At 29.2% G+C, this 23,052-nt stretch overlaps 1 protein-coding gene across 1 annotated transcript in view; it reads right to left on the minus strand.

Moving 5' to 3' along the window:
• LOC107438048 (urocanate hydratase) overlaps positions 1 to 23,052 on the minus strand; it is a 45,032-nt gene that overhangs the window by 6,874 nt on the left and 15,106 nt on the right. Inside the window, exons 5-17 of the mRNA XM_087157453.1 lie at positions 20,511 to 20,577; positions 20,359 to 20,415; positions 12,631 to 12,717; positions 12,146 to 12,234; positions 10,028 to 10,090; positions 7,576 to 7,684; positions 7,422 to 7,492; positions 5,460 to 5,557; positions 5,309 to 5,384; positions 5,171 to 5,203; positions 2,769 to 2,857; positions 921 to 991; positions 199 to 297 (exon numbers count right to left, since the gene is read on the minus strand). Of these exons, the coding sequence (XP_087013579.1) occupies positions 199 to 297; positions 921 to 991; positions 2,769 to 2,857; positions 5,171 to 5,203; positions 5,309 to 5,384; positions 5,460 to 5,557; positions 7,422 to 7,492; positions 7,576 to 7,684; positions 10,028 to 10,090; positions 12,146 to 12,234; positions 12,631 to 12,717; positions 20,359 to 20,415; positions 20,511 to 20,577 (1,009 nt within the window). The remainder of the gene's footprint in view (positions 1 to 198; positions 298 to 920; positions 992 to 2,768; positions 2,858 to 5,170; positions 5,204 to 5,308; positions 5,385 to 5,459; positions 5,558 to 7,421; positions 7,493 to 7,575; positions 7,685 to 10,027; positions 10,091 to 12,145; positions 12,235 to 12,630; positions 12,718 to 20,358; positions 20,416 to 20,510; positions 20,578 to 23,052) is intronic.

The raw sequence follows: 23,052 nt of genomic DNA on the forward strand, positions 1-23,052 counted from the left end.
AACAGAATTTGTACATTAAAATTTTTTGAAAAAAATTTAAAAAACTTATTTTTTAAAACTTTTTGTTTTTCCACTGTGTATTTTTTAAAATGCTAAAAATTATTCAAAATACATACTTACAGTGACATAAAATTCTTAAAACGCAGCGTTATTTGGAACCGTAAGTTATAGTTTAAAAAACTCTATTTTACCACAAACCTGAATTAATCCATTTTTAATAGCTTGGTTAAATGCTAAAGCTATCCGAAGTCGTCCTCGATGGTCAGCATAAAGAATTCTTGCTTGAGATCCTACAACCTAAATACCAAACAGTTTAAATTTATCAATATATATATTTTACAGAACAACATGTTCGGAACATTTTAGAAAATTTTTAAAAATCAGTTGCTGAATGTAAAGAAACATCAGTAATTTTTATAAAAGAAGAACATGTTTAGCGCATTTTAGAAAATTTACGAAAATCAATTGAACAACCTGCTCACGAGCATTTTTTACATTGTAAACTGCATTATTTGAACAATATGAATAAATATTCTATGCATACAACGACTATGACTACAAGCGTCTTTAAATGCCAAAATGTGAATATTTTAAGATAATTTACATGTTCATTATTTCAATTTTTATATGTGGTGTTTTGTAATCACTGCTCTTAATGCATATTTAAGGAATACTTGTCAAAATTAAATTAAAAATTCCAAGCATATTAGAGATCACAAACCAATATTTAAAAGAGAAAAAAAACAGCAACGTTGTCAAAATCTGGCATGACATTAACAAGAAAGGGGGGATTAAAATCATCGAAATGTGTCTGATTGCTAGAGGAGACTAAAACACCAACAAAGTCTCATTCGGCATTTACACCATAAAACATATAACAAGTAATAAGTATGCATACACAAAACAAAATTTAGAAATACCATTTTGTGACAACCAGCTTCTTTTATCCATTTAAGGTTATCACGAAGTTGATCTTCGACTGATGATGGAACTGAAATTTAAACAAAAAGTCAAAATTAATAACTTTATTTCATATCTATTCATAAAATCATATTATTGCATACTAATTTAGTTATCCATAATATCCCTGACTCGTAATATGTTATTCATTAAACCCAAATATAAATAATCAATTTTTATATGTTACAGTTAGTAAAAAAAAAAATATTTTTAATAATTCCGTAGGATAGTTTTGGTAAAAATCGCGCACTTTTTAAAAAATAAGTTTGATGTGTCTTGTGATTTTTTTGGGTCGGTGGCTCAACGACGGGTATAAGAAGTTACTTTTCAGTCGCTGAACCCAATTTTGAGTTTACGATTACCAATATTCAACTCTGTTGCCTTTTAATTTTGAACCCAATTCTGAAGACAAGGGAAACTCTTGGATAAAGTATTGGAAAAAATTTGCCTTACTGGGGGACTTTTTGACGGAACTAACCTGCATTTACCTCACATAGAAAGAAAAACAACGAAAACCTCCCGCGGTTAGTCTAACGGCAAGGGAACTCTAACCCCTGATCTGTCTAACACTGAGGATATTTTAAGTCAGAACTGGATTCAGGCTGGATGCGGAATTCGTATCGACCAGTCATCGCTGGGATTTGAACACGGTTCACCTCATTGGGAGGCTAGCACTCTATCCCCTGAGCCGCCACGGCCTTGTTTAACACTTACGCTTATTATGGTAGCCAGCGTTGGTTCTGTTATAAAACCATAAGTTAACCATAAATAATAAGTTCGGTTATATAACAATAAGTTATACCAGTAACTTCTATTGTTTAGATATATTTTTGAGTGCTTAAGTCACGATGCGTATGAGCAGAAAAAATATCTTAGTATACTTATATTTTAAATGTTAATGCATCTTACTTTTTAATTAAATTACTTTTTTTTTCAAGTCGTAACTTGATTCAGAACTCGAACAAATCTTCTCCGATTGACTTTTAATTTAAACTGTACATTAAAAGTTCATAATTTACGTTAACAGTTCGAAGAATTATTTCATTTTATTGCTTCATTTTTTGTTATAAGCAAATTTCTGGTGATCTTGCCTTTTTTTTTAAGAAAATACGTTTTTTTTTCGACCAAAAAAAAATGAAGCTCTTGAAAAGAATTATTTTACACTGTTATAGCTATTCGCAGATGTGATGGAGAAAAAAGGTTTATTTTTTATCGTAAATACAAAAAAAAGCAGGTACTTGTTGGTACCCCTAAATATCCATCAAAAAGAAAGAAGGAAAAATTTGATGGAAGACGAGCTATAGAGTCGCTGTTTTGTTTTCAATCTCTTTGACAAAATTAATTTTTATAGTTCAGTATTTGGATAAAGAATTAAGATCCTATAAAATGTTTTTTTTTCCTTCAGAATTTCACTTAAATCCATTGTCTTACTTAAAAATCCTAAAATATGTTTTATTTTTCCTCTGTTTGAATAGTTTTGTTCTCTTAAAAAAGTTCTTTGACAAAATAAGTATGATAATAGAAATAATCTCACTCTTATTTCTTCAAAATACCCGTCAAAAAGAAAAATTTAATGGAAGACAAGATATGCCATCGCCATTTTGTTTTTAATTACTTTAACAAAATTAATTTTTGTAGTTCAGTATTTGGATAAAGAATTAAGATCCAATAAGGTGTGTTTTTTTTTTCTCCAGAATATTAATTAATTCCATATTCTTGCTTAAAAAATCCTAAAATATGCTTGTTCTTTGGACGTTTGAATGGCTTTGAATTATTTGACAAACTAAGTGTGATAGGAATAATGTCACCTTTTTCCTCGAGAATATCTTCTAAGACAGAGGCGGCAATGTGATCGGTTCTCTCAAGATCTTCTGGATCATTAGAAGTACAGACCCATCTAAAAAATTTATCATACACCTTAAAACACAGTTATCAACGAAAACAAAGAATTCGTTAATACAACAACAGTCATACATGAACTAAAACTGGCTAATCTAACACAGGGCTTAAAATATTTAAACTCATTAACACTGTTTTTACTTAAGTGATTTTGTTTGATGCAACAATACTGAATTTGGTTCTGATGTCATTAGTGTCTAAATTTATACCAATCCCTGTATATTTTTTAATCACATTATATACACAATTACTTTCTGTTAAATTATTCACTATGCATTCTCCCAGAATTTATAGATCTGAATTTTATCTTCGATTTCTAATTTTTTGGTACAAGAAATTAAGTCTCATTCAAAAATAAACCTCAATTATTAAATGTAAGTCAGGAAATAAAAAAGTTTGGTAGAAGGACATTTACAGCGATTGAAAATTTAAAGTTTTGAAAAGAAAGTAAAAATACGAATCTTTATATTTTCTATATAAATTCAGTTATAGAAACTGTTGCAATGCTTATTAGCATTTAGTATAAAAAATAGCGTTTAGTTTCAGTAAATAGTGAATTTACTTTTATTGCTCAGTATTGGATGCTCATTTTATTAGATTTTCAAATGTAATAAAATGCAAAGTGATTGGGATGACACAATAGGCATTACATGTTTCCTAGCTTTTAAATTTTTTTTTATCTCTCAAATTTTTTTTAATCATTCTAAATCGAATTTTAATTAAATTAAACCAAATATTGAGTTTTTTTTTGCATTTTATAAAAAAGTTAATATAAATATTTTATTATTTTCTTGACAATCAATGTAACGACTAACTTTTTATTTCAATACAAATGTAAAACTCGTTAATTCACTGTCTCGATTAAATCGGGGAAAAAATCTATCTATAACTCATTATTCTTCATTTCTTACCACAAAAATATCTCAGTTACAGAGTTATACTAATTCTCACAGCCTTTTTGGCAATTAGCTTTCGCCGAATTATATTTTGAAATTTAATATTGATTACGGGGTATAGGCTTTATTTTTGGCTATATTATCTTTCGATAAATCGCCAACTATGGATCTCTTCCCATACTCCTAACTGTCCGTTGGGAACAATTCACTTGCTTTCAATTCTTGGCGTAAGGACTGGGGGCTTAGGCTCACCGGCCCAAGACCTACTTAACACTTTTTCTTAATGAGAGAACAATTATAATTCTCATGATCCCTTTAAGGGATTTTCTTTCTTTATTTTGGAATGTGGCCATGCTGATTATAATAAAATTTACATAATAAATAAAACTTTTCTAAACGATTTTATTTATTTTTCTGGTATAAATATCCCTTCTTCATTACAAATTCAGATGTATCTCACGTGACCAAAAATCATACTTAAATTCCACAAAGAAACTACATCCACTATACAGTAAAGAATTTGAACTGAACTGCTATGAAAGTGATAATCGAAGTAGTATTAGATATCTGAAATAAAAATAAATGTCGTTTTTTTTTCTTCAGTATTCCAACATTAATAGTTCCTAAATATTTTTATCAATTCCTGAAACAATTCATGAAAATAAAAGATCTGTCACACATTCTTATTCTCAAATTTGAAACGAGTTACTATTATTAGTGTCATTTATTTATTTATTATTTATTTTATTTATTTGTAAATGGTTTTTTTATGACTTGACTTTTTTAACTTGCTTATTTAGCTTAAAACTACACTGGTGTAAGAAATTAAGATAATTTGTAGACTTGGTCGAGTTGGCAGACTTGGTTTGCAGACTTGCTCTAGAACTACTGGTCCGATTCTAGTGAAATTTGATATGTACATACGTTGATACAATACAAAGCAAATAACCATTCAACAATTGTAACACACACGTATGATCGTGCGTAACACTCGTTGGAGTCAAAAGGTATGAAATTACCTGAGGACAACTCAGTCCAAACTGCCTTATTTCAACTATGAAATCACGCTGCAAGGCCTGTAAGAGGGGAGCATACCCCCTATTAACCCATTTTTTTCTTATTTTGCAACAGCTGTTTCATACCTTCCGACTCCAACGAGTATAACGCACGATCATGCGTGTGTATTACAATTGTTGAATGGTTATTTGTTTTGTATTGTATCAACGTATGTACACATCAAATTTCACTAAAATCGGTCCAGTAGTTCTAGAGATAATAGACCAAGTCTGCAAATTATCTTAATTTCTTACACCAGTATATTTCATCTCTAGTATGTCATTGGATTAAACTAACTTTTAGGTCATTCAATAAAATTAACAAAAATAATAATAAAAAACTAATGAGTAGGATTTTACCTGAATGGTCCAAATCCAAGTGAAAAAATATCCCTATAAATGAAATAATAATTAATAGGAAAAATAATTTTAAAAATAAAGTGACAAAAAAACATTTGTACTCAAAATAATTAATAGATAAAATTAATGCCTCCTTACCCCATGATATGTTGTACATAAGATGGATATCTAAATACAAGACGACCTCCTTCTTGTCTACCGCCAACATCAGCACCTAAATTTCATTTATTCAATTTAAAATTTCTAAGCAATCAGGTCTGAATAAACATGAAAAATATTAATGACTTACCAGCTCTGTGTGCCTCTAACAGAAATGCATTTCCGTAATCCCAGAAATATAAGCCATTATCAGACAAAAAATTTATAGCGGAAATATGTCGTTGTAAGCTAAAATTGGAAGAAAAAAAATTTTTTTTTTCATAATTATGAAACAATTTTACGAAGAAAAGTTTGAAGAATGCATTTAAGAGTTAGATTTGTATAATATTGTGATATGTTACAAGATGGCTTTCATCTAACAACCTAACCTTCGAATTAGTGTGTTTCTCTTTTTTAAATCAATCTAAAATTGAATTTCCATTATTCAACAGCGGTATATACCATTTTAAAGTTATAAACCGTGATCGAAATATTCAAAGAATTTGGTTTATTAGAGGTTAATTTAAAACTTAGATTTATTGCCATTCGTAACGCTTTGATGCAGGTGGTGTACTTTTTACTCCGGTGTACCATTTATATATTTTTTTTCTAACTCTCTAAATTACAAACAAAATTGTTCTTTTTTATTTTGGTGTAATATAATTCTCAAAAACAGTCTAATAATTTCCAAAAAAATCTGTTAGACTAACAGAATTATATTTGCACTAAACTATGAAATTAAAAAAAAAGTTTCAAATTTTTTTTTCTATTCGTGCTTAAAAATTTATCCATTATTGATTTTGTAAATTAGAGAAATTCTAATAAGGAATAACTGATTCTCTTAGGCCTAAACAACTGCAAATAAGTACAAATTTAAAAAATTTTTGTTTAGAAATGAGCCATGTTTGGAAGACTTTTATCTTTTATGTAGGAAAATAACCATTATTTCAAGTTGCATTTCATTACCATAAATTATTAAAATGATAAATGCAATATTTTTCACTTAATTTGACCTAAATTATTACTAAATAATGAAAATAGTTATGAAAAATATGTTATTAATAATTTTGCTTAAAAAAAACAAACAATTACTAGCAATTACATCAATTTAGAGTATCCCTTCATCCTAAATATCAAATTTTTTTTTAAATTTTAAAACACGAACAAATAAAACTTATGAGAAAACTAATAACTTTAATAAAAAGTAAAAGTTTTGCTTCTTTTATTAAACTAGATGATTGTGCATTTTTATCAATTAAATTTCATGTTTAAAAATTTTGAAGTCAGGATAATGTCCTCAGTTTACTGAACATTCATATTAAATTAGATAAACGACTGACAGTTGTTTCCAGTAGTTTGTCTAATTTAATAACAGTGTTCAATAAACTGAGGACATTATCCTGACTTCAAAATATTTCAGTCATTTATATAATTTAATATAAATGTTCCATAAACTGAGGACATTACCCTGACTTCAAAAATTTTAAACATGAGATCAAAAGCATCAACACAATTGTTTAAAAAAAAACATAGGTTAGTATTAAACGCTTGAATAAATTAAAGAAGTAAACTATGAAATTTTCTAACTTTATAGTTTAGTTTTGGTTAACACCAGTTTCTTATAAACGAAACTATTTTATAACCAACGTCGTTAAACAGGCGACCGAATTTTGAGTTTACGACGTAGCCTTCTAATTTTGAACCTAACCCAAAAGACAAGGGAACTCCTGGAGCAATTTGTCTTTGTCGAGAACTTTTTATTTGAACTAACCCGCTGTTGTGTTACATGGAGAGAAAAACAACGAAAACCTCCCACAGTTAGCCTGTCAGCAAAAGGACTCTGATCCGTCTATCAATGAAAATATTTTACGTCAACACTGTGGTCGGTGTGAACCGGGTGAAAAAGTGACTACTGCTTTTTAAAAAAATGGCTAAGATGCTTAACTAATTAATTTTATTATTTCTGGATCTAAGCAAAAAACTGATAATTTTGTTGTAAGGGAGGGGCACGATTTTAACATGAATCCATTTTTGTGTTTTTAATGAATATATAAAATATAAAATGAAATTAAGGTAAAAAAAATTTTTTAAGGAAATATTTCAATAAATATACCTTTCTTGAACAAGTGTTTTAAATCTGGATGGGTCATTCACTATCAGCAATTTTGCTTCCTCAAATGATAACTAAATATAAATAAAATTATATATTATCGAAATAATTGTTTACATTTTAGTAGCTTTATAGTTGAGTTTAACAAAACTCTTACCTGAACAGGATAATAACCTCCATCAAAAGGGTTATGGCAAGAAGTTTGGTCAGAACCTAGGTCAGCCAACAATTCTCCAGTAGTTTCATATACTTTTTTGATTCGTTCCCTAAAAAAGAAAATTACTAAGACCAGTTATAACTGAAGAAAGTCGTGGTATTGTAAATCAAACGATCTAAGTTTCAGCTAGCTCCGTCATGCTTGCGAATACAAGAGAAAGAATACAAGTTGTTTCATGACAACCGAATTTAATATTTATTTTTAACATCTTTATCAAAGATGAAAAGTATTAAGTGATCATTAAGGATCTACAATTAATAGTTAAACGAGAAAAAACGAACAAAAAAAGGTTATTAAGTAAAAATCATCATTATTGAAGAAGGTTGGACACATAAATCCTATTTGTTTGCCGGATCCAACTTCCAACAAGCATCTTTAACCCCTTCCTTCTCGCTCCCGTGAAAATGACGGGGTGAGGTTTCGCCCTCTATTTCTCGCTCCCGTGATATTTCCGGGCTGGAATGTTCAGTAGTAACGCGCCAATAAGAATAAAACTAATTCATTTCTTTTGCCCGGAAAACATTTTATTTCACATTTTACACACCAGATGGCTGTACCAGGATTTTTTTTAAGGTAATTGTAGATAGTTAGTTTATTTTAAATTAGATGTAGGAAGAAAACCCGGTACTACTGTCCAGATAAAGTTGACTTCTGTATCTCATGCTTTGAAATTTATCACACAAGAAAAAATTATTAATCTTTATTTATATTATACGTAAGTTTAATAAAATTCTTTTTTAATGTTTAAAACACATATTTTTTAAATTTTCCATGCTTGCTGGAAAACCAACATTAAGTCATAGTCAAGCTTTAATTAAGTCAGGCTTTTCCAAAAATTTAATTTTTTTAAAATTTCAAGCTAAAAACAAATTAAAAATTAAAAATGAATTAATATATTGTTCATACACATATTCTTATATAATTTTCAGGGATAAAAAAATAGGCACTTTTATGTCCGTTTTCTTGAAAATTAACGGATCGTTAAGGGGTTAAACTCCACTCTGCTTCTTCCAGCAATCAAACATCTCTTCATGTGTTTTAATTCTTCTTTATTCAATTGTTATTGTAACTGTTGTAGTATAATTGTTTATTTAGATTATGATACCATTTTTTCCCTCGCTTTAATTTCAGATTTAGTCTCTCAATTAAATAAATTTGGTAAACATAGTATGCTATTTCTTGAATAATCAATTTTTTAGGATTCTTATAAATCGAATAGTTTTTTTTTAATGCTAAAAGTTTTCCGATTGAAAAAATTATCATCAAAACCAACACAACCTCTTGCTCCAAAAGAGACATTGCATCATTTTTTCTTCAAACTTTCAAATGTCAAGAAAAAAAACTTTCTCCGTGCATTAACTAAAAAGCACACCACTAAGTTCTTATTCTACAATTGCAGTTTTATTTATATTTCTGGTAAAAAAAACACTAAACACCAAAAATTGACATAGTTTTAAAATGATAAAATTGAATCCATGAATAAAGCGCTATGCTTTTTTGGTAACTAACAATTTCCATACTATGTGAACATTATAATAGATTTGAGTACCAATTGTTAAAAATTATATATGTCTAAACATAGTCTTGTGCTAAGTACACGAATTTCCTACCTGCAAAATCTGCTAACTTCATTTTTTTATTTTTTAAGAATTGAGTTAAGAACAGGTGATGCCTCAAAAATACAGCTAAAACCTTTTAGGTCAGATATGGTGCATTATATGGATTGAGAATTGCTTAGCAAATTATGACCTATAACGTCAAGGGAATAGGTAGTAGACCTAAATATCTGGTTGGAAAAATATCAGAAAATGATCAATTCGAAACATTTATTGGACATAATGTTTACATGCAGCCTACTAGATGATGCATGTATGCTTGACACCAGCGATACATTAATTGTGGTACTCTGCTGCAACGCTTGGCTTATGGCAGCAGCTTAGACGAGTCTTGCTACGAGGTGATACTGGATAGGCTCCCAATATCACAGAAAAAAAATCAAGGCTCGATAAATCAGGTTAGCGAATGGTAATTCAGAAGCACAGGTGCAGTCCTGCTGGATGTACACCATTACATAAGTAAAATGCAGATCACCACCTAGCGGCACATTTCCGATCATAAGTCTTGTTAATTTTTGAAAATAATTTTTGATCAGCTTCTAAGTAATCCCTTTTTTCTATCGCTTATCAATTCCATTTAAGAAGAAAAAAATACGTAAATATATGCTTTGTAATACTTTTTTGCAATATACATTTACTTTATTTTCCTCGTTTCTTCCAGAAACAGTAAGCAGTTATTGCATCTGTATTATTCATGTGCGGATACATTTAAGTTTAAAAGGTTTCTTTAATCCACTAAATTAAAATTTTATGTTTAACTAGAATAAATCACTTACCATACATCAACTATATTTCCATAATATCCTATGCTCGTCGCTATTTTCTTCTTTTTTGCCTCCCTAAAATGAATAGGTTAAAAATAAGATATATATGTGACAGCTCAAATTTATTTTGTTATTTCATTGGATACTTATGAATTGAATTATTTGAAATTTATTTACAAAACAATTTATTTTATTTAATATTTTCTTTCCTAACCTTTGTTTAGAATAACTTTTATAAGAAATGTGAAAAGGTTTTTATAATATAAACTAGCTATTCTTAACTAAGAAAACCAATAAATAAAATTCTTCGTTACATGCTTAAAAAAAGAAGTTCAGAAGAAGTTCACTGATACACACACATGTGACTTATGACGTCAGCGCAAGCTGATCGTTTATAAGCAAAATAGCGTGTTAAAATTAAGCTAAGTTTCTCCACATAAGTTAGAATGTTAATTAACTTGAAGTTAATTAAATGCAACCCTGTATCGAGCATCGAATTAATTGAAATATAATTTTTTCTCGTCTACGTATTTTACTTAACTTAGATTTATTATTTGTTTTTTCATTTTATTGTAACTATCAGATATTTTTGTTCTGCGTACCTGGCAACTTCGATGCATAATTAGTTTGTTTATGCTTTAAGCTATACATGGCTTCATGCCTGTCTTTGAGTTGAGTCAGAAATATATAGTGAAAAATTTACATCTTTGTAAAATAATCCTTTGCGTAAGAGTATAAAATGTGTCAAGCAAGAGAATTTATACTTGACGGACTTGGCTTATTCGAAATAGAGTGGAAAGAACAGTTGCCAACGTAAACAAATGCCACGTTTCAACAACCAATCAGGATAGAGTTACCGATACTACATCACTTGTAAGTGTTGATATTCCATTGATACAGCTTGCACTCATTTTCGCTTCCATTATTTACTCTTATATATAAGATAGATTTATTTGCATTTAGCGGTATTCAAAATCAAATTAAATTAAAATTACAGATCCAAGAATTAAAAAGAAATGTACAGGATCCATTACCGTTTTAAATGTAAAAATGAAATACTACTGACGATCCTTTATTGTTGGTTGCTATGGTATTATTCTAACTGCATAAATATGTGCGTTATTGAATTGTTATAATGCAATATCATTAATAGTCAAGAAACAATGCAAAAAACAGATGTTATTATTTTTTAAGGAATATGAAAATATTAATAAAATCCCAAAAAATTTAAATTTACAACTTTCCGTTGTACATAAATGTATGAGACTTTCATTGAAATATAACGATAAAAACAAAGATTGGTAACATTGCAGTAATTTAGTCTTTGTTTAAAGTGAATAATTAAAAGTCATAATTTAAAGCAAAAAATATTTTTTGCAACAAAAGAAATATTTTTTGCAACAAAAGAAATTTTTTTTTCCAAAAGCAAATTTTCTTAAACTTAAGAATTATTTAAAATCGACATAATAAAAATTTAGTCTTTTATTATTTCATAGCACTCATAGGAAAATTTATATTTTCCAAATTTAAATCTAAAAAAAATTTACCTAGATAAAAAAAATCTAATATAATGTAGGACCCATAGGGCATTGCGATCTGTAATACTGTCGAGTTTTCCCATATCTGTATTTAATAGGGTGCTCAAATTTTCTTATTTTACTTACAAGAATAAAATATTCGTAAGATTGATCTTTCAACACAGTATAGTCATTTTTAGTATAGTCTAAGATCAATTTATATAACTATACGACAGTTAAAAAATTAGAAATTAATGCAATACAACTGTTCTCATATTGTATACAAGTATATATTTATTGATGATGCATACAACTACTACAATGTTTGTCGGAAGTGCTGAGGCCGTTTTATGCAGAAATGATTGTGCCTCTGATCTACTTTTCATGCTTGAAAGCTGTCTTCTTTTTATTAATTATTATTGTACATAATTTATTATTTGAAATAGTAAATTTGAAATATTGAAAATAAATCAATCACCATAAGCTTCTTTGATGAAATTACGAAATTTTCCTTAGCATCGTTTTGCTATTTTCTTTATACACTTTTGCTAATTTAACATTAAATTCCCAATAGAAAAGTATTCAGAGATATCTTAAAGAAAAATAGGCATACCTAATACGATTTATCAGAGCATCTAAGTTATCAATTATTTCTAGTACCCATCCTTGATCATAACGCTTTTGTAAGACACTATAATCTACCTGAAATCGATAAAAACAATATTTTTATTAATTATGGATCAAATTGAATCACTGTTACTTTCATCCTAAACAAAATATTTCAAATGGTGGCTTCACACCTGAATAATTAAAAAGCCTAGTGGAAGGGCAGGTTAGTAAATTATCTGAAAATTAGAAATTACAATGTATAGAAACAGCAGAATCTTTAAACAAAATATCTTTGTTTCGTTGAAAAAAACTTGACTTAAAACTTCGAAAGGTTATGTTTACTGTTTTAAAATTAACCATAAGATGTTCCTAAATCTGGAAGTTTGAGTAATCTTTACATCCTTATTGATAACGTTGCTTTACATATTCTTCCACTAAGCTCTTCCAATATCGAAGCGATACTATGAATTTCTCAGAAAAAAAACATACCTCTGAAATAACACCTATGCAACCGCAAATAACAGCAGCTTTTGCTTGTGCGCCGCTCATTCCGCCTAATCCAGAGCTGATGTAAACCTAAAATTAAATATTTTAATTGAAGGGGAAAAATTGCTGCATAACAATCAATATTTTTAAGCTGTTAAAGGAAAAACGGTTATATATATTTTGCTGCGGTACTTTTGCTTCGGAGATATTTACTGTTTGTCTAAGATAGGTACTCTGACCGCCACAAAGTCTGCGGCAGTCTGGTGCGATGGAAACAAGAAGAGGGCATTTTAGGGAGGGTAGCTTCGATAAAGAGGTCTCCTTTTCTCTCGCCGAAACTAGTCCTAAAGATGGACCCCGCACCCCTACTTGAAATAATCATACCTCGTTACCATAGTCACCGCCATAGTTCCAGACGAATGTCTGGCAGAGTACCTATCTTACAAGGGAAACAGGGGAAGTGTGACTGGCCAATTTTGAAATAAACTAGTGGGATGTATGCCTTATGAGGAACAATTTTAGGGGGCAACATTCGTTTCGGCCCATAGAAGGTCCTGTGAGAGATAAAAAATAATTCAATATACGGAAAAATCGGTATTTTATTGCTTCTATGCAGACTATTAGTTATTGCAGTGGTCCCCAACCTTTTTGTACCTAAGAGCAAATACCAGAATATCGGTCGAATGGCGGGCACCATTTATTTTTTCAAGATAAATTTATAGTTGGTAAACATAGGTAATAATACACACTACATATAGTTCACAAAAAATTAAATTTCAAAAATTAATTTAACATATGAATGCAATTAATATTTTTGTGTAAAATAAATGATTACTAAATTGCTTTCAAAACATGCGAAGTATAAAAATTATTTATAAAATACAGTGGCATGTGGTGTTTCGCATGGCATTTCGGTGACCAGCGCTACATAATTGGGAGAATATGATGCTCTTTTTAAGAATGGAATTTAGTCCTTCAAATATATTCCAGAATTTCTCATGTGATATAATAGTTTTGAGGATAATGTCATCCAATGGAGATCCAAAATTTATATATCCAATTCTTCTCGCTTTACTTGAAGAAATTCCGAAATGTATGTTGCTATTACATTTATTTGGTTGGTAAAAGGATTAACAAAAAAAGTTATCAAAGGCTCGATGATATTATATTGCTGAAGCAATTGGAGGTTGATGACAAATGTCAATTTCACTGTCACCTATCAATTTTTTCATGTTTGGAAAATGCAAAAGAGACTTCATTTTCAAATGTGATATCCACAAAACTAGCTTAGCTCTGAACGAGTTAACAGCCTCTATCATTTCTGCTTTATGTTTGTCCTCTCCCTGCAGTTCCAAGTTTAAATAATTTAGTTTTTTCCTTATGTCCGTTATGAAAGACAAATCTGCTAGCCAAAGAGGATCCTTAGTTCTAAAAATGTTTGATTTTTGGTTGCAAGATAATTTTTTATTTCTCCAATTAAATGTAGAAATCTATTCAAGTACTTTACCTTTACTGAGTTAGCGTACTTCAGTATGTATTTGCATAGCATTTATTGGGAAAATGGGAAACTGAAATATGTTATCGTTGAGCAGCGGGCGCACCTAGATCGATTGACGGGCGCCATGGTGCCCGCGGGCATAGGGTTGGGGACCCCTGAGTTATTGTAATTGTCTCATAATCCAATTAATTTGTAATTAATTGGATAATTAATTATTTTTAGTTAATAAATTAATCAGAAATTATTAATTAATTAATTGATTTGCAATTACATACTCCAATTAATTCGGAAAGTTTTTTGAAAAAAAAAATTAAAAAAATTTGATGTCAATTTTTTTTTTTTTTTTAAATTAACCTAACAGGTTTTTCTGAAAAACTGCAGATGCATAAAATTTTCAAAATCAATTTTAACAATAAATATGCATTATATAGTTCGTGAAAGTAATTAATTATCCAATTAATTACAAATTAATTGGAGTATGAGACAATTACAATAACTAATAGTCTGCATTGAAGTAATAAAATACTGATTTTTCCATACATTGAATTCTTTTTTATCTCTCATAGGACCTTCTATGGGCCGAAACGAATGTTGCCCCCTAAAATTATTCCTCATAAGGCATACATCCCACTAGTTTATTTCAAAATTGGCGAGTCACACTTCCCTAGTTTCCCTTGTTAGACAAACAGTAGCCATGCAGACAAAAGTGCTACGCTGTCCATAACACTCAGCTTCCAATATATGGGACATTTGGTATAATTTCATCAATAGATAGTATTTTGGTTATTTTTACCATTAAAAAGCTTTTTCATTGGGCTTACCCTCTTTAGAGTTATTCTGTTTGAGTAAAACGATCGCATTGAGCACTTAATAAGAGACAAGTCAATGGAAGCCAAATATGTTTTGAATAATAATAACAAAGTCAACATTACCGTATCCAATTCTTAACAGGAAAAAATACTCTTAATTGAAATTAATAAATCCAATATATAAATAAAATCTCATCTTATCGAAGGAATTGAGTAGAAAAAAAATCGATTAAAGAGGATTAAAAAAATCTATTATTTTAATCAATATGTAATAATATTGAAATTTGAAATTAGGTAAAAAAATATAAGAGGAAAATTGTTTTTTGTTTCAATGAGATATTAATTACAAAAAAACCCATTAACAGACAAAGACAAGGCATTTTAAAACGAGCAGATTTGAATGAAAAACAACTTACGCCGTGCCCTAATTGGGTAAATTCGACATGCAATATCGATTTCGATAGATTTTCTGACAAATAAAAAATTAAAAAGCTGCAATCCTCACTCTTATCTCTTAAGAAGAAAATTAAAAAAATCTTAAAAGATTCAGCTCAACAGACCTCCAATAATAAAAAAATAAAAGCCTGCATTACTCTCATAAAAGCCTTCAATACAGTTTTAACTAATTAAAACGAATGCCTGGAAACAACTACTTACCATAAATGGGTCTAATCTGTTGGGAGTAAATTGTTCCTTTTGCAAGCAGAAAATTTGGACATTATAACATATTAGCCTCATACACGAGAAGAATGAAATAATTCAAAAATATATATGATAAGATATAGTCAGATTTGTCTTAAACTTGAAATAAAGAGCACGTGAAGAAATCTTTCAGCATTCAGAAAAAACTTCTCATTACAACAGTGTCTAATTTTTTGAGAATAAACCGTTGCTTTTGCAAACACATAATTTTAACATAAAAAAGAACTTAAGAAAGACATCGTCTGATTAAGTATAGTTACTTCTGTTTCAAACATGAAAAAACTGTCGAAGAACTCTCAGGAAAAAACTGTGCAGTACAATTGTATTTAATCTGATGATAAATGTATCGTTCTTTTTTACAAACAGATATTTTTAATATTAAACAGAACCTTTACCTCATGCAAGAAAAATAGAATGTCAAATATTTGGTTGAATCTTTCTTAAACATAAAAAATTGCAAAGGAAAATATTTTACTGCATTTAAATCTGCTTAAAATGAATATCACTGAAGTTACTTTTAAACGAAAACCAATCAAAACATTGTCTTCAAGTAATTATGCAGTTAAATCTTTAAATCAAGATGTCTTATGGACAACTCTGTCTTGTATTGGAATCAAAATTATAGATGCAAATAATAAAAAAGCTTCTAAATTTTGTTTGCATAACTGTTTGAAATATTGGTTCATAAGCTTTTTAATCATTGCTTACGTCCAGTCTCAAGCTTACAGATGTTTTACTGCCTTGGTATCTTTCTCAAGGTTTAAATACAGTATTTGCTTTATTATCTCAAACTCATTATCTCTGGTACTGTGGTTTGTTCTACGAAAAAGAGCTAATAAAATTCTCCTCTTATTGAGAGAAATACAAAAGATAAAACAAATTAATATTTATAGAAATTTCAATAAAAAATTCAATTCAAATATAGCACTTTGCGCTCTTGGTTTGTTCACGTTTTGTACTCTACTCATGATTGTTATAGCTCTTTATCTCACTAACTCTGAATTTGTGGCTTATTGGACTTTTGGTAAAACTCGTATCCCTGATGCTGTCACTTTTTTAATGACGTTAAATGGAACAATCGGAACTTATACTTTGACTTCGGTATTTCCTGCTACAACCAGTGTGTTGTTATGCAGTTTGTACTATGATTGTGGTTCACTACTTTCGGAGTACAAAACTGAATTGAAACGATTTGATAACGGCGTTCCACCGAGAAAATCTCTAGTGTTCTACTCAAATCTACTGAATATTCTTGATGACGTTGATGGTGTACTTTCAGCACCAGCTTTCCTAAATTGCACCATATTTTTCTTGAACATCTGTACATTTCTTTCCTGGGGTTTAATGATGACTACGGAAGTAGAAATAGTACTAGGAACATTTATAGTTTTTCATTTCACTATCAGTGCTGTTTCGTTGATTTTTCTCATTTTGACTGCAGCGGAGATTGGGCTAAAATCTGAAGAACTGAAGATGCACTTTGAAAAGATATATGATAAATGTTCGTATGATAAAAATTGCGACAGATATAAGCTGAAATGTATAAAAATCGCGTCACAGAAAGGGATTAAACAAATGTCTGCTGGTCGAATATTTAGTTTTAACAGAAGACAAGTACTATCGATGACCGAAGCCTTATTTACTTACGCACTCCTTCTGTTGAATCTTAAGGGTGGATTGCAAGAAGTTTAGAGGCAGTATTAAATTCAAGCATACATTTGGGTATTACAATTACATATATATACATATTAATATTATTGTTATAAAAATAGAAAGAAGCTGTTCTAAATAATGAAATTTGTAAATAACAATTGATCTAAGTCCATCAAAATGTAATGCTGATATGATCACCTATTCTATATTTAACATAAAGCAAGTGTTCAATTTGATCTAAGCATTATTAACTTACGTACTATTTGTGTCAAACCAAAACAAAAAAAATAATGCTATGAAAATTTGTAAAAAATTTTATGTCTCTGATTTATGTAAATAATGTGGTTGCGTATTTAATCTTAATAAAAGGCAACTATTGCCAATGGCTTGAAGCCTTATTTGCATTATTTCTGGTAAACCTAACATGAGCAAGTCTAGAAAGTGAGATTAAATATCACCAGCGTACAGTCGGATATGACAACGAAATATTATAAGTATTCATTTTCGAAAGGCAAGAACTACCATTCTTCTTCTAGAAAGGATGATACACTGAGATGTACACTTTCTGAAGTTCTAAGGTGCGTTTGTACTCGCGTACGCACCTTACCACCTGGTGCGTACGTACTTATCACCACGTGCACACTGCCGAATTGAACAACCCATCTTTTGTCTGATTTCACCCCTATTTTGGTGTAACCGATGAACTTTGGGATAGCAAATAATCGGCATGTCTTTTGATGTGAAAATACACAGAATAAAACTGTAATATCAATTATTGTAGTTTCGATGATTTACTAACTCAATACTCCTGTTAAACCTCAGCAATGATGGCACTAGTTCAGAGGCAGTATTAAATATCAGCAAACAGTTGGATAAGTCATCAAAATATAGCTATGAAAAGGAATTTATTGTAAATAATGACTTTTTATGCCCACTGACTTTTGTAAATGATGTGGTTGCGTTTTTAATCTTCATGAAGTCAAGCACTCTCAATTGTTGAAGCTTTATTTAACTGTGCACTACTTTTGTTAACTCTTTGGCGCAGACAGGACACCGATGCAATTTATATATTTTTTCTGACTATCTGATTAAGAGTAAAAATGAAATTAGATAGTTTTTAATTATAAAAAACAGTCTAAAATCTACTAAAATAAATCAGTTAGATCCTCGAAATCGTTCTGAAATATAAAATCCAAAAAAATAAATTAGTTGGAAACCTTTTTAATTAATTTATCAATAAATGATATTGGAAATTAAGGAAATTACAGTGGTGAATTACTGTTTCTCTTTGATTGAAATAACTGCAAAGAAGGGCAAACTCGAAAAATTATAGTTTTGAAGTGAGCAGCGCTTGGAAGATTTTACCTTAAACGCAAAAAGGGAAACCAGTGTCCGATGATGTATTTCACATCCATAATTTATTAACGAGCTCAATATGGTTTGTTTCACTTATTGTAACCTAAATTAATACAAAATTAGGAAAAATATGCTTAATGAAAATTCTGCGTCAACGGATTTAATCTAAATGTTGAACTTTAATAATTTAAAGGGAGTTTTAAATATCAACTAAGACTTGAATACGACAGTAAAACATTGTTTTCAACAGGAAAATTTTGTAAATAATTACTTTTTATGTCACCAACTTTTGTGAGTAAAGAAATACCGAGAAAATTATTTGACATCAATTTTACCCGTATATTACAGAACTGCTATGTATAATTCTTTACCTATTTATTGAATTAATTTGAAATAGTAATTTTATTATAATTTCACAGTGTGATACAAATTTAGCCTTAGTATATTGATAATATTGGGCGAAAAATACACAAAAAATATTTAATAATGGTAAGTACTCGGATTAGTCGAAAATTGTTTTTAAAAAATTAAGTATACTAATTGAGATGCACTAAAACAAGCAAACTACGTAAACTGAATATTATGTTTTGAACTATGAGGAAAACGCACGACCCACACGAAAACATCTGATTTGATTGATGTAGTCAAATGTTTTGAACTATGAGGAAAACGCATGACCCACACGAAAACATCTGATTTGATTGATGTAGTCAAATGTTTTGTACTATGAGGAAAACGCATGACCCACACGAAAACATCTGATTTGATTGATGTAGTCAAATGTTTTGTACTATGAGGAAAACGCACGAGCCACACGAAAACATCTGATTTGATTGATGTAGTAAAATGTTTTGTACTATGAGGAAAACGCACGAGCCACACGAAAACATCTGATTTGATTGATGTAGTCAAATGTTTTGTACTATGAGGAAAACGCATGACCCACACGAAAACATCTGATTTGATTGATGTAGTCAAATGTTTTGTACTATGAGGAAAACGCACGACCCACACGAAAACATCTGATTTGATTGATGTAGTCAAATGTTTTGTACTATGAGGAAAACGCATGACCCACACGAAAACATCTGATTTGATTGATGTAGTCAAATGTTTTGTACTATGAGGAAAATGCACGACCCACACTAAAACATCTGATTTGATTGATGTAGTCAAATGCGAATTTCATTCACAGAGCAACAAATAACAATTAAGTAAACCGTTTCAGCAAAATTATAAACACATATTGATTAATTCTCTTAAATTCAATTCGTCAAAGAATTACCTGCAATATATGATTTCGGGATATTTTAATTATTACGTATGATTATCATGTATGATATTTTATAAAATTCCGAACATTTTAAGGCAAATTGAGAAAAATTATAAACATTATATATTTTAGCTAGACACTAATTTTAAGACCTTCTTTGAAATGATAAATGCTCTATCAGAACAGTATGACATTCCATTAACTACCAAAACATTTTGTAGAATGCTTGTGTTCCACGTTTTATCAACAGGGAATTGATATTCTATAGAATTAAAATGTGAAATGTTTGATCATTTCATACTTTGTCGGTCAGCTTTTCGCATCCTAAAAAACTTCTAAATATTCTCTCTGATTTCACACTTTGTAGGTAACACTTAAACAGTTACGGTCAGGATAGAAAACTTAAATAAAAATAAAGACGAAAGAAATTAAATCATTACCTTCCCCGTCATATCATTTACTTTGAGATATTTTCGTCCCGCATTCATTAATGTCAGCTATAAAAAGAAAAAAATACATTTAAAGAGAATACAATCATCAAAGTATAAAGATAAGTAATTGAGATTCGTAGTAAATTTCAGTAATTACTAACAGTAGTTCCATGAACAATTCCTTGGGGACCAATGTAGCAATAACTTCCGGCCGTCATTTGCCCATACCTAAATTAAAACGTCAATCAGGGAATTAAAGTGATATTTTCATGCTTAATAGTTTACTAATATAAAAAATAAAAATGGACCATCGATGGTAGATGATAGAGCTGAATTTGTAGCAGAAAGTTTCGTTTTATTTATTTTCTCTTGTACCTTTTTATATATTATAAAGGGAGGGAGTTTAATATATATGTTGCAGGCAAAGTATAAAATCGGGCATTATATATAATGCCTAAATCTACCCGGCAAAGTATGAAATGATTTATATTTCACACATTGCCTAGGCGTTCTATATAATGTCGGATGCTATTTAGGCAAAGTATGAAATAAACGTCCTGATGAGGTTATTATGTAAATGATATGCATGTTACTGTGAATGACCGAAATCGGTGGTTGTTGATTTTCACCGGTGAATGTTGACAATCACATAGTCGCTTTGGTGAATGTCCGAAATATTTATTGCATCCGATTTGATATTAATTTATTCGTGGATATAATTACATTTATTCGATATTTTAATACTTACTGACGATAGATTAGAAGAAACATCAATGTTTGGAGTATCGGGCAAATATATATTGGGCAATGATACTTGACCCTAGAAAAATATCAGTGTAGGGTATACCGGGCAAATGTATACCGGGCAGATATCCACGAATAAATTAATATCAAATAGGATGTAATAAATATTTCGGACATTCACCAAAGTGACTATGTGATTGTCAACATTCACCGGTGAAAGTCAAAAACCACCGATTTCGGTCATTCACAGTAGCATGCACATCATTTATATAATAACCTCATCAGGACGCTTATTTCATACTTTGCCAGTAGCATATATATATATATATATATATATATATATATATATATATATATATATATATATATATATATATATATATATATATATATATATATATATATATATATATATATATATATATATATATATATATATAATAAATAAATAAATACAAGAAAACACTAAGAAAGTTAAGAAAAACAATAAGTAACATTTATTGCGCTTAAGATTCTCTTGGATAATCACTAATAATCAACCGATTTTAGATTTCATTAAACATAATAAAATTAATTCTATTGCGACTTTTGATTTCCAGGATCTTTTCAATAGCATTCCCCTTTCTAAACTAAAAGATGTCCTTTTGAATTATTACCATGATTTTAAAAATATCCTTTGTTGCGATTTTGATTATTGGGAAATTCTGATTAATTTTTGTCTTTTTAGTAATTATCTTTACAATGGAAGGGATATCTTTCTTCAAATTAATGGAATACCACAGGGATCTAATTATTCATCTCTCTTAGCTAACTTATTTTTACATTATTATGAAAAAAATTTTACTCTGAGTATTAAATTTGTTTTTAGATATATTGATGACTTAATTATCTTTAATTTCCAGGATTTTACTGTTTTATTGAGTGATATATACCCTGAGAAATTAATCTTACTTCGTAATCATGATGATAATATTAATTTCAATTTTTTGGATTTGGGTATTATGAAAGTTGAAAATATCTGCTTTGTTGATTTATACGATAAAAGAAATGATTTTAATTTTAATATTAATAAACTAGTTACTTGGAATTCTAATGTTTCTAGGAGCATCTATTTAAATACCACTTTTAATGAAATGAACAGAATTAAAAGAATATGTAGTAATATTTATTTATCCAAAATACAAATCGATAAACTCTTTCAAAATCTGATAAAAAACAATGGATACCCAACTAATGTAATAAAATTTTATATAAAATCATTGAATTAATCGTATATTTTGGTGGATATATTTTCTAAACATTTTTTTGTTAATTTTTATGATTTTCCCATGTGCAAATCCATTTTAGACCAAAATTCATTGCCAAAATTATTTACTAAATAATTTCTTTGTTAATTTATGTAATTTTTCCATGTGCAAATCCATTTCGGGCAAATCCGTGGCTATAATTATGTACTAAAATTTTTTCTTTGTTAATCTTTCCATGTGCAAATCCATTTCGGGCAAATCCGTGGTTAGAATTATTTACTAAAAATTCCTTTGCTAAATAATTTCCCTTGTTAATCTATGCAGTTTTTCTATGTGCAAATCCATTTCGGGCAAATCCGTGGATAAATTGTTTGCTAAAAATTTCTTTATTAATTTATACAATTCCATGTGCAAATCCATTTCGGGCAAATCCGTGGTTAAAATTATCTGCTAAGATTTTTTCTTTGTTAATTTTTCCATGTGCAAATCCATTTCGGGCAAATCCGTGTTAAAAATTATCTATTAAAATTTTTTCTTTGATAATTTAAATAATTTTTCTATGTACTAATCCATATCGGGCAAATCCACGGCTAAAATTATTTGCAAAGCAGGCAATTTATGTTTCTCTTTTCTATTTTATATTTTTTCTTAAATAAACATCTATCTTCTAAAACTATTTATGATCAATTTTTAAAATTATCCAGTATAATAT

The sequence above is a fragment of the Parasteatoda tepidariorum genome, chromosome 2, assembly GCF_982258835.1.
Source record: "Parasteatoda tepidariorum strain Cologne lab strain chromosome 2, Ptep-v5.0, whole genome shotgun sequence".
Taxonomy (NCBI): Eukaryota; Metazoa; Arthropoda; class Arachnida; order Araneae; family Theridiidae; genus Parasteatoda; species Parasteatoda tepidariorum.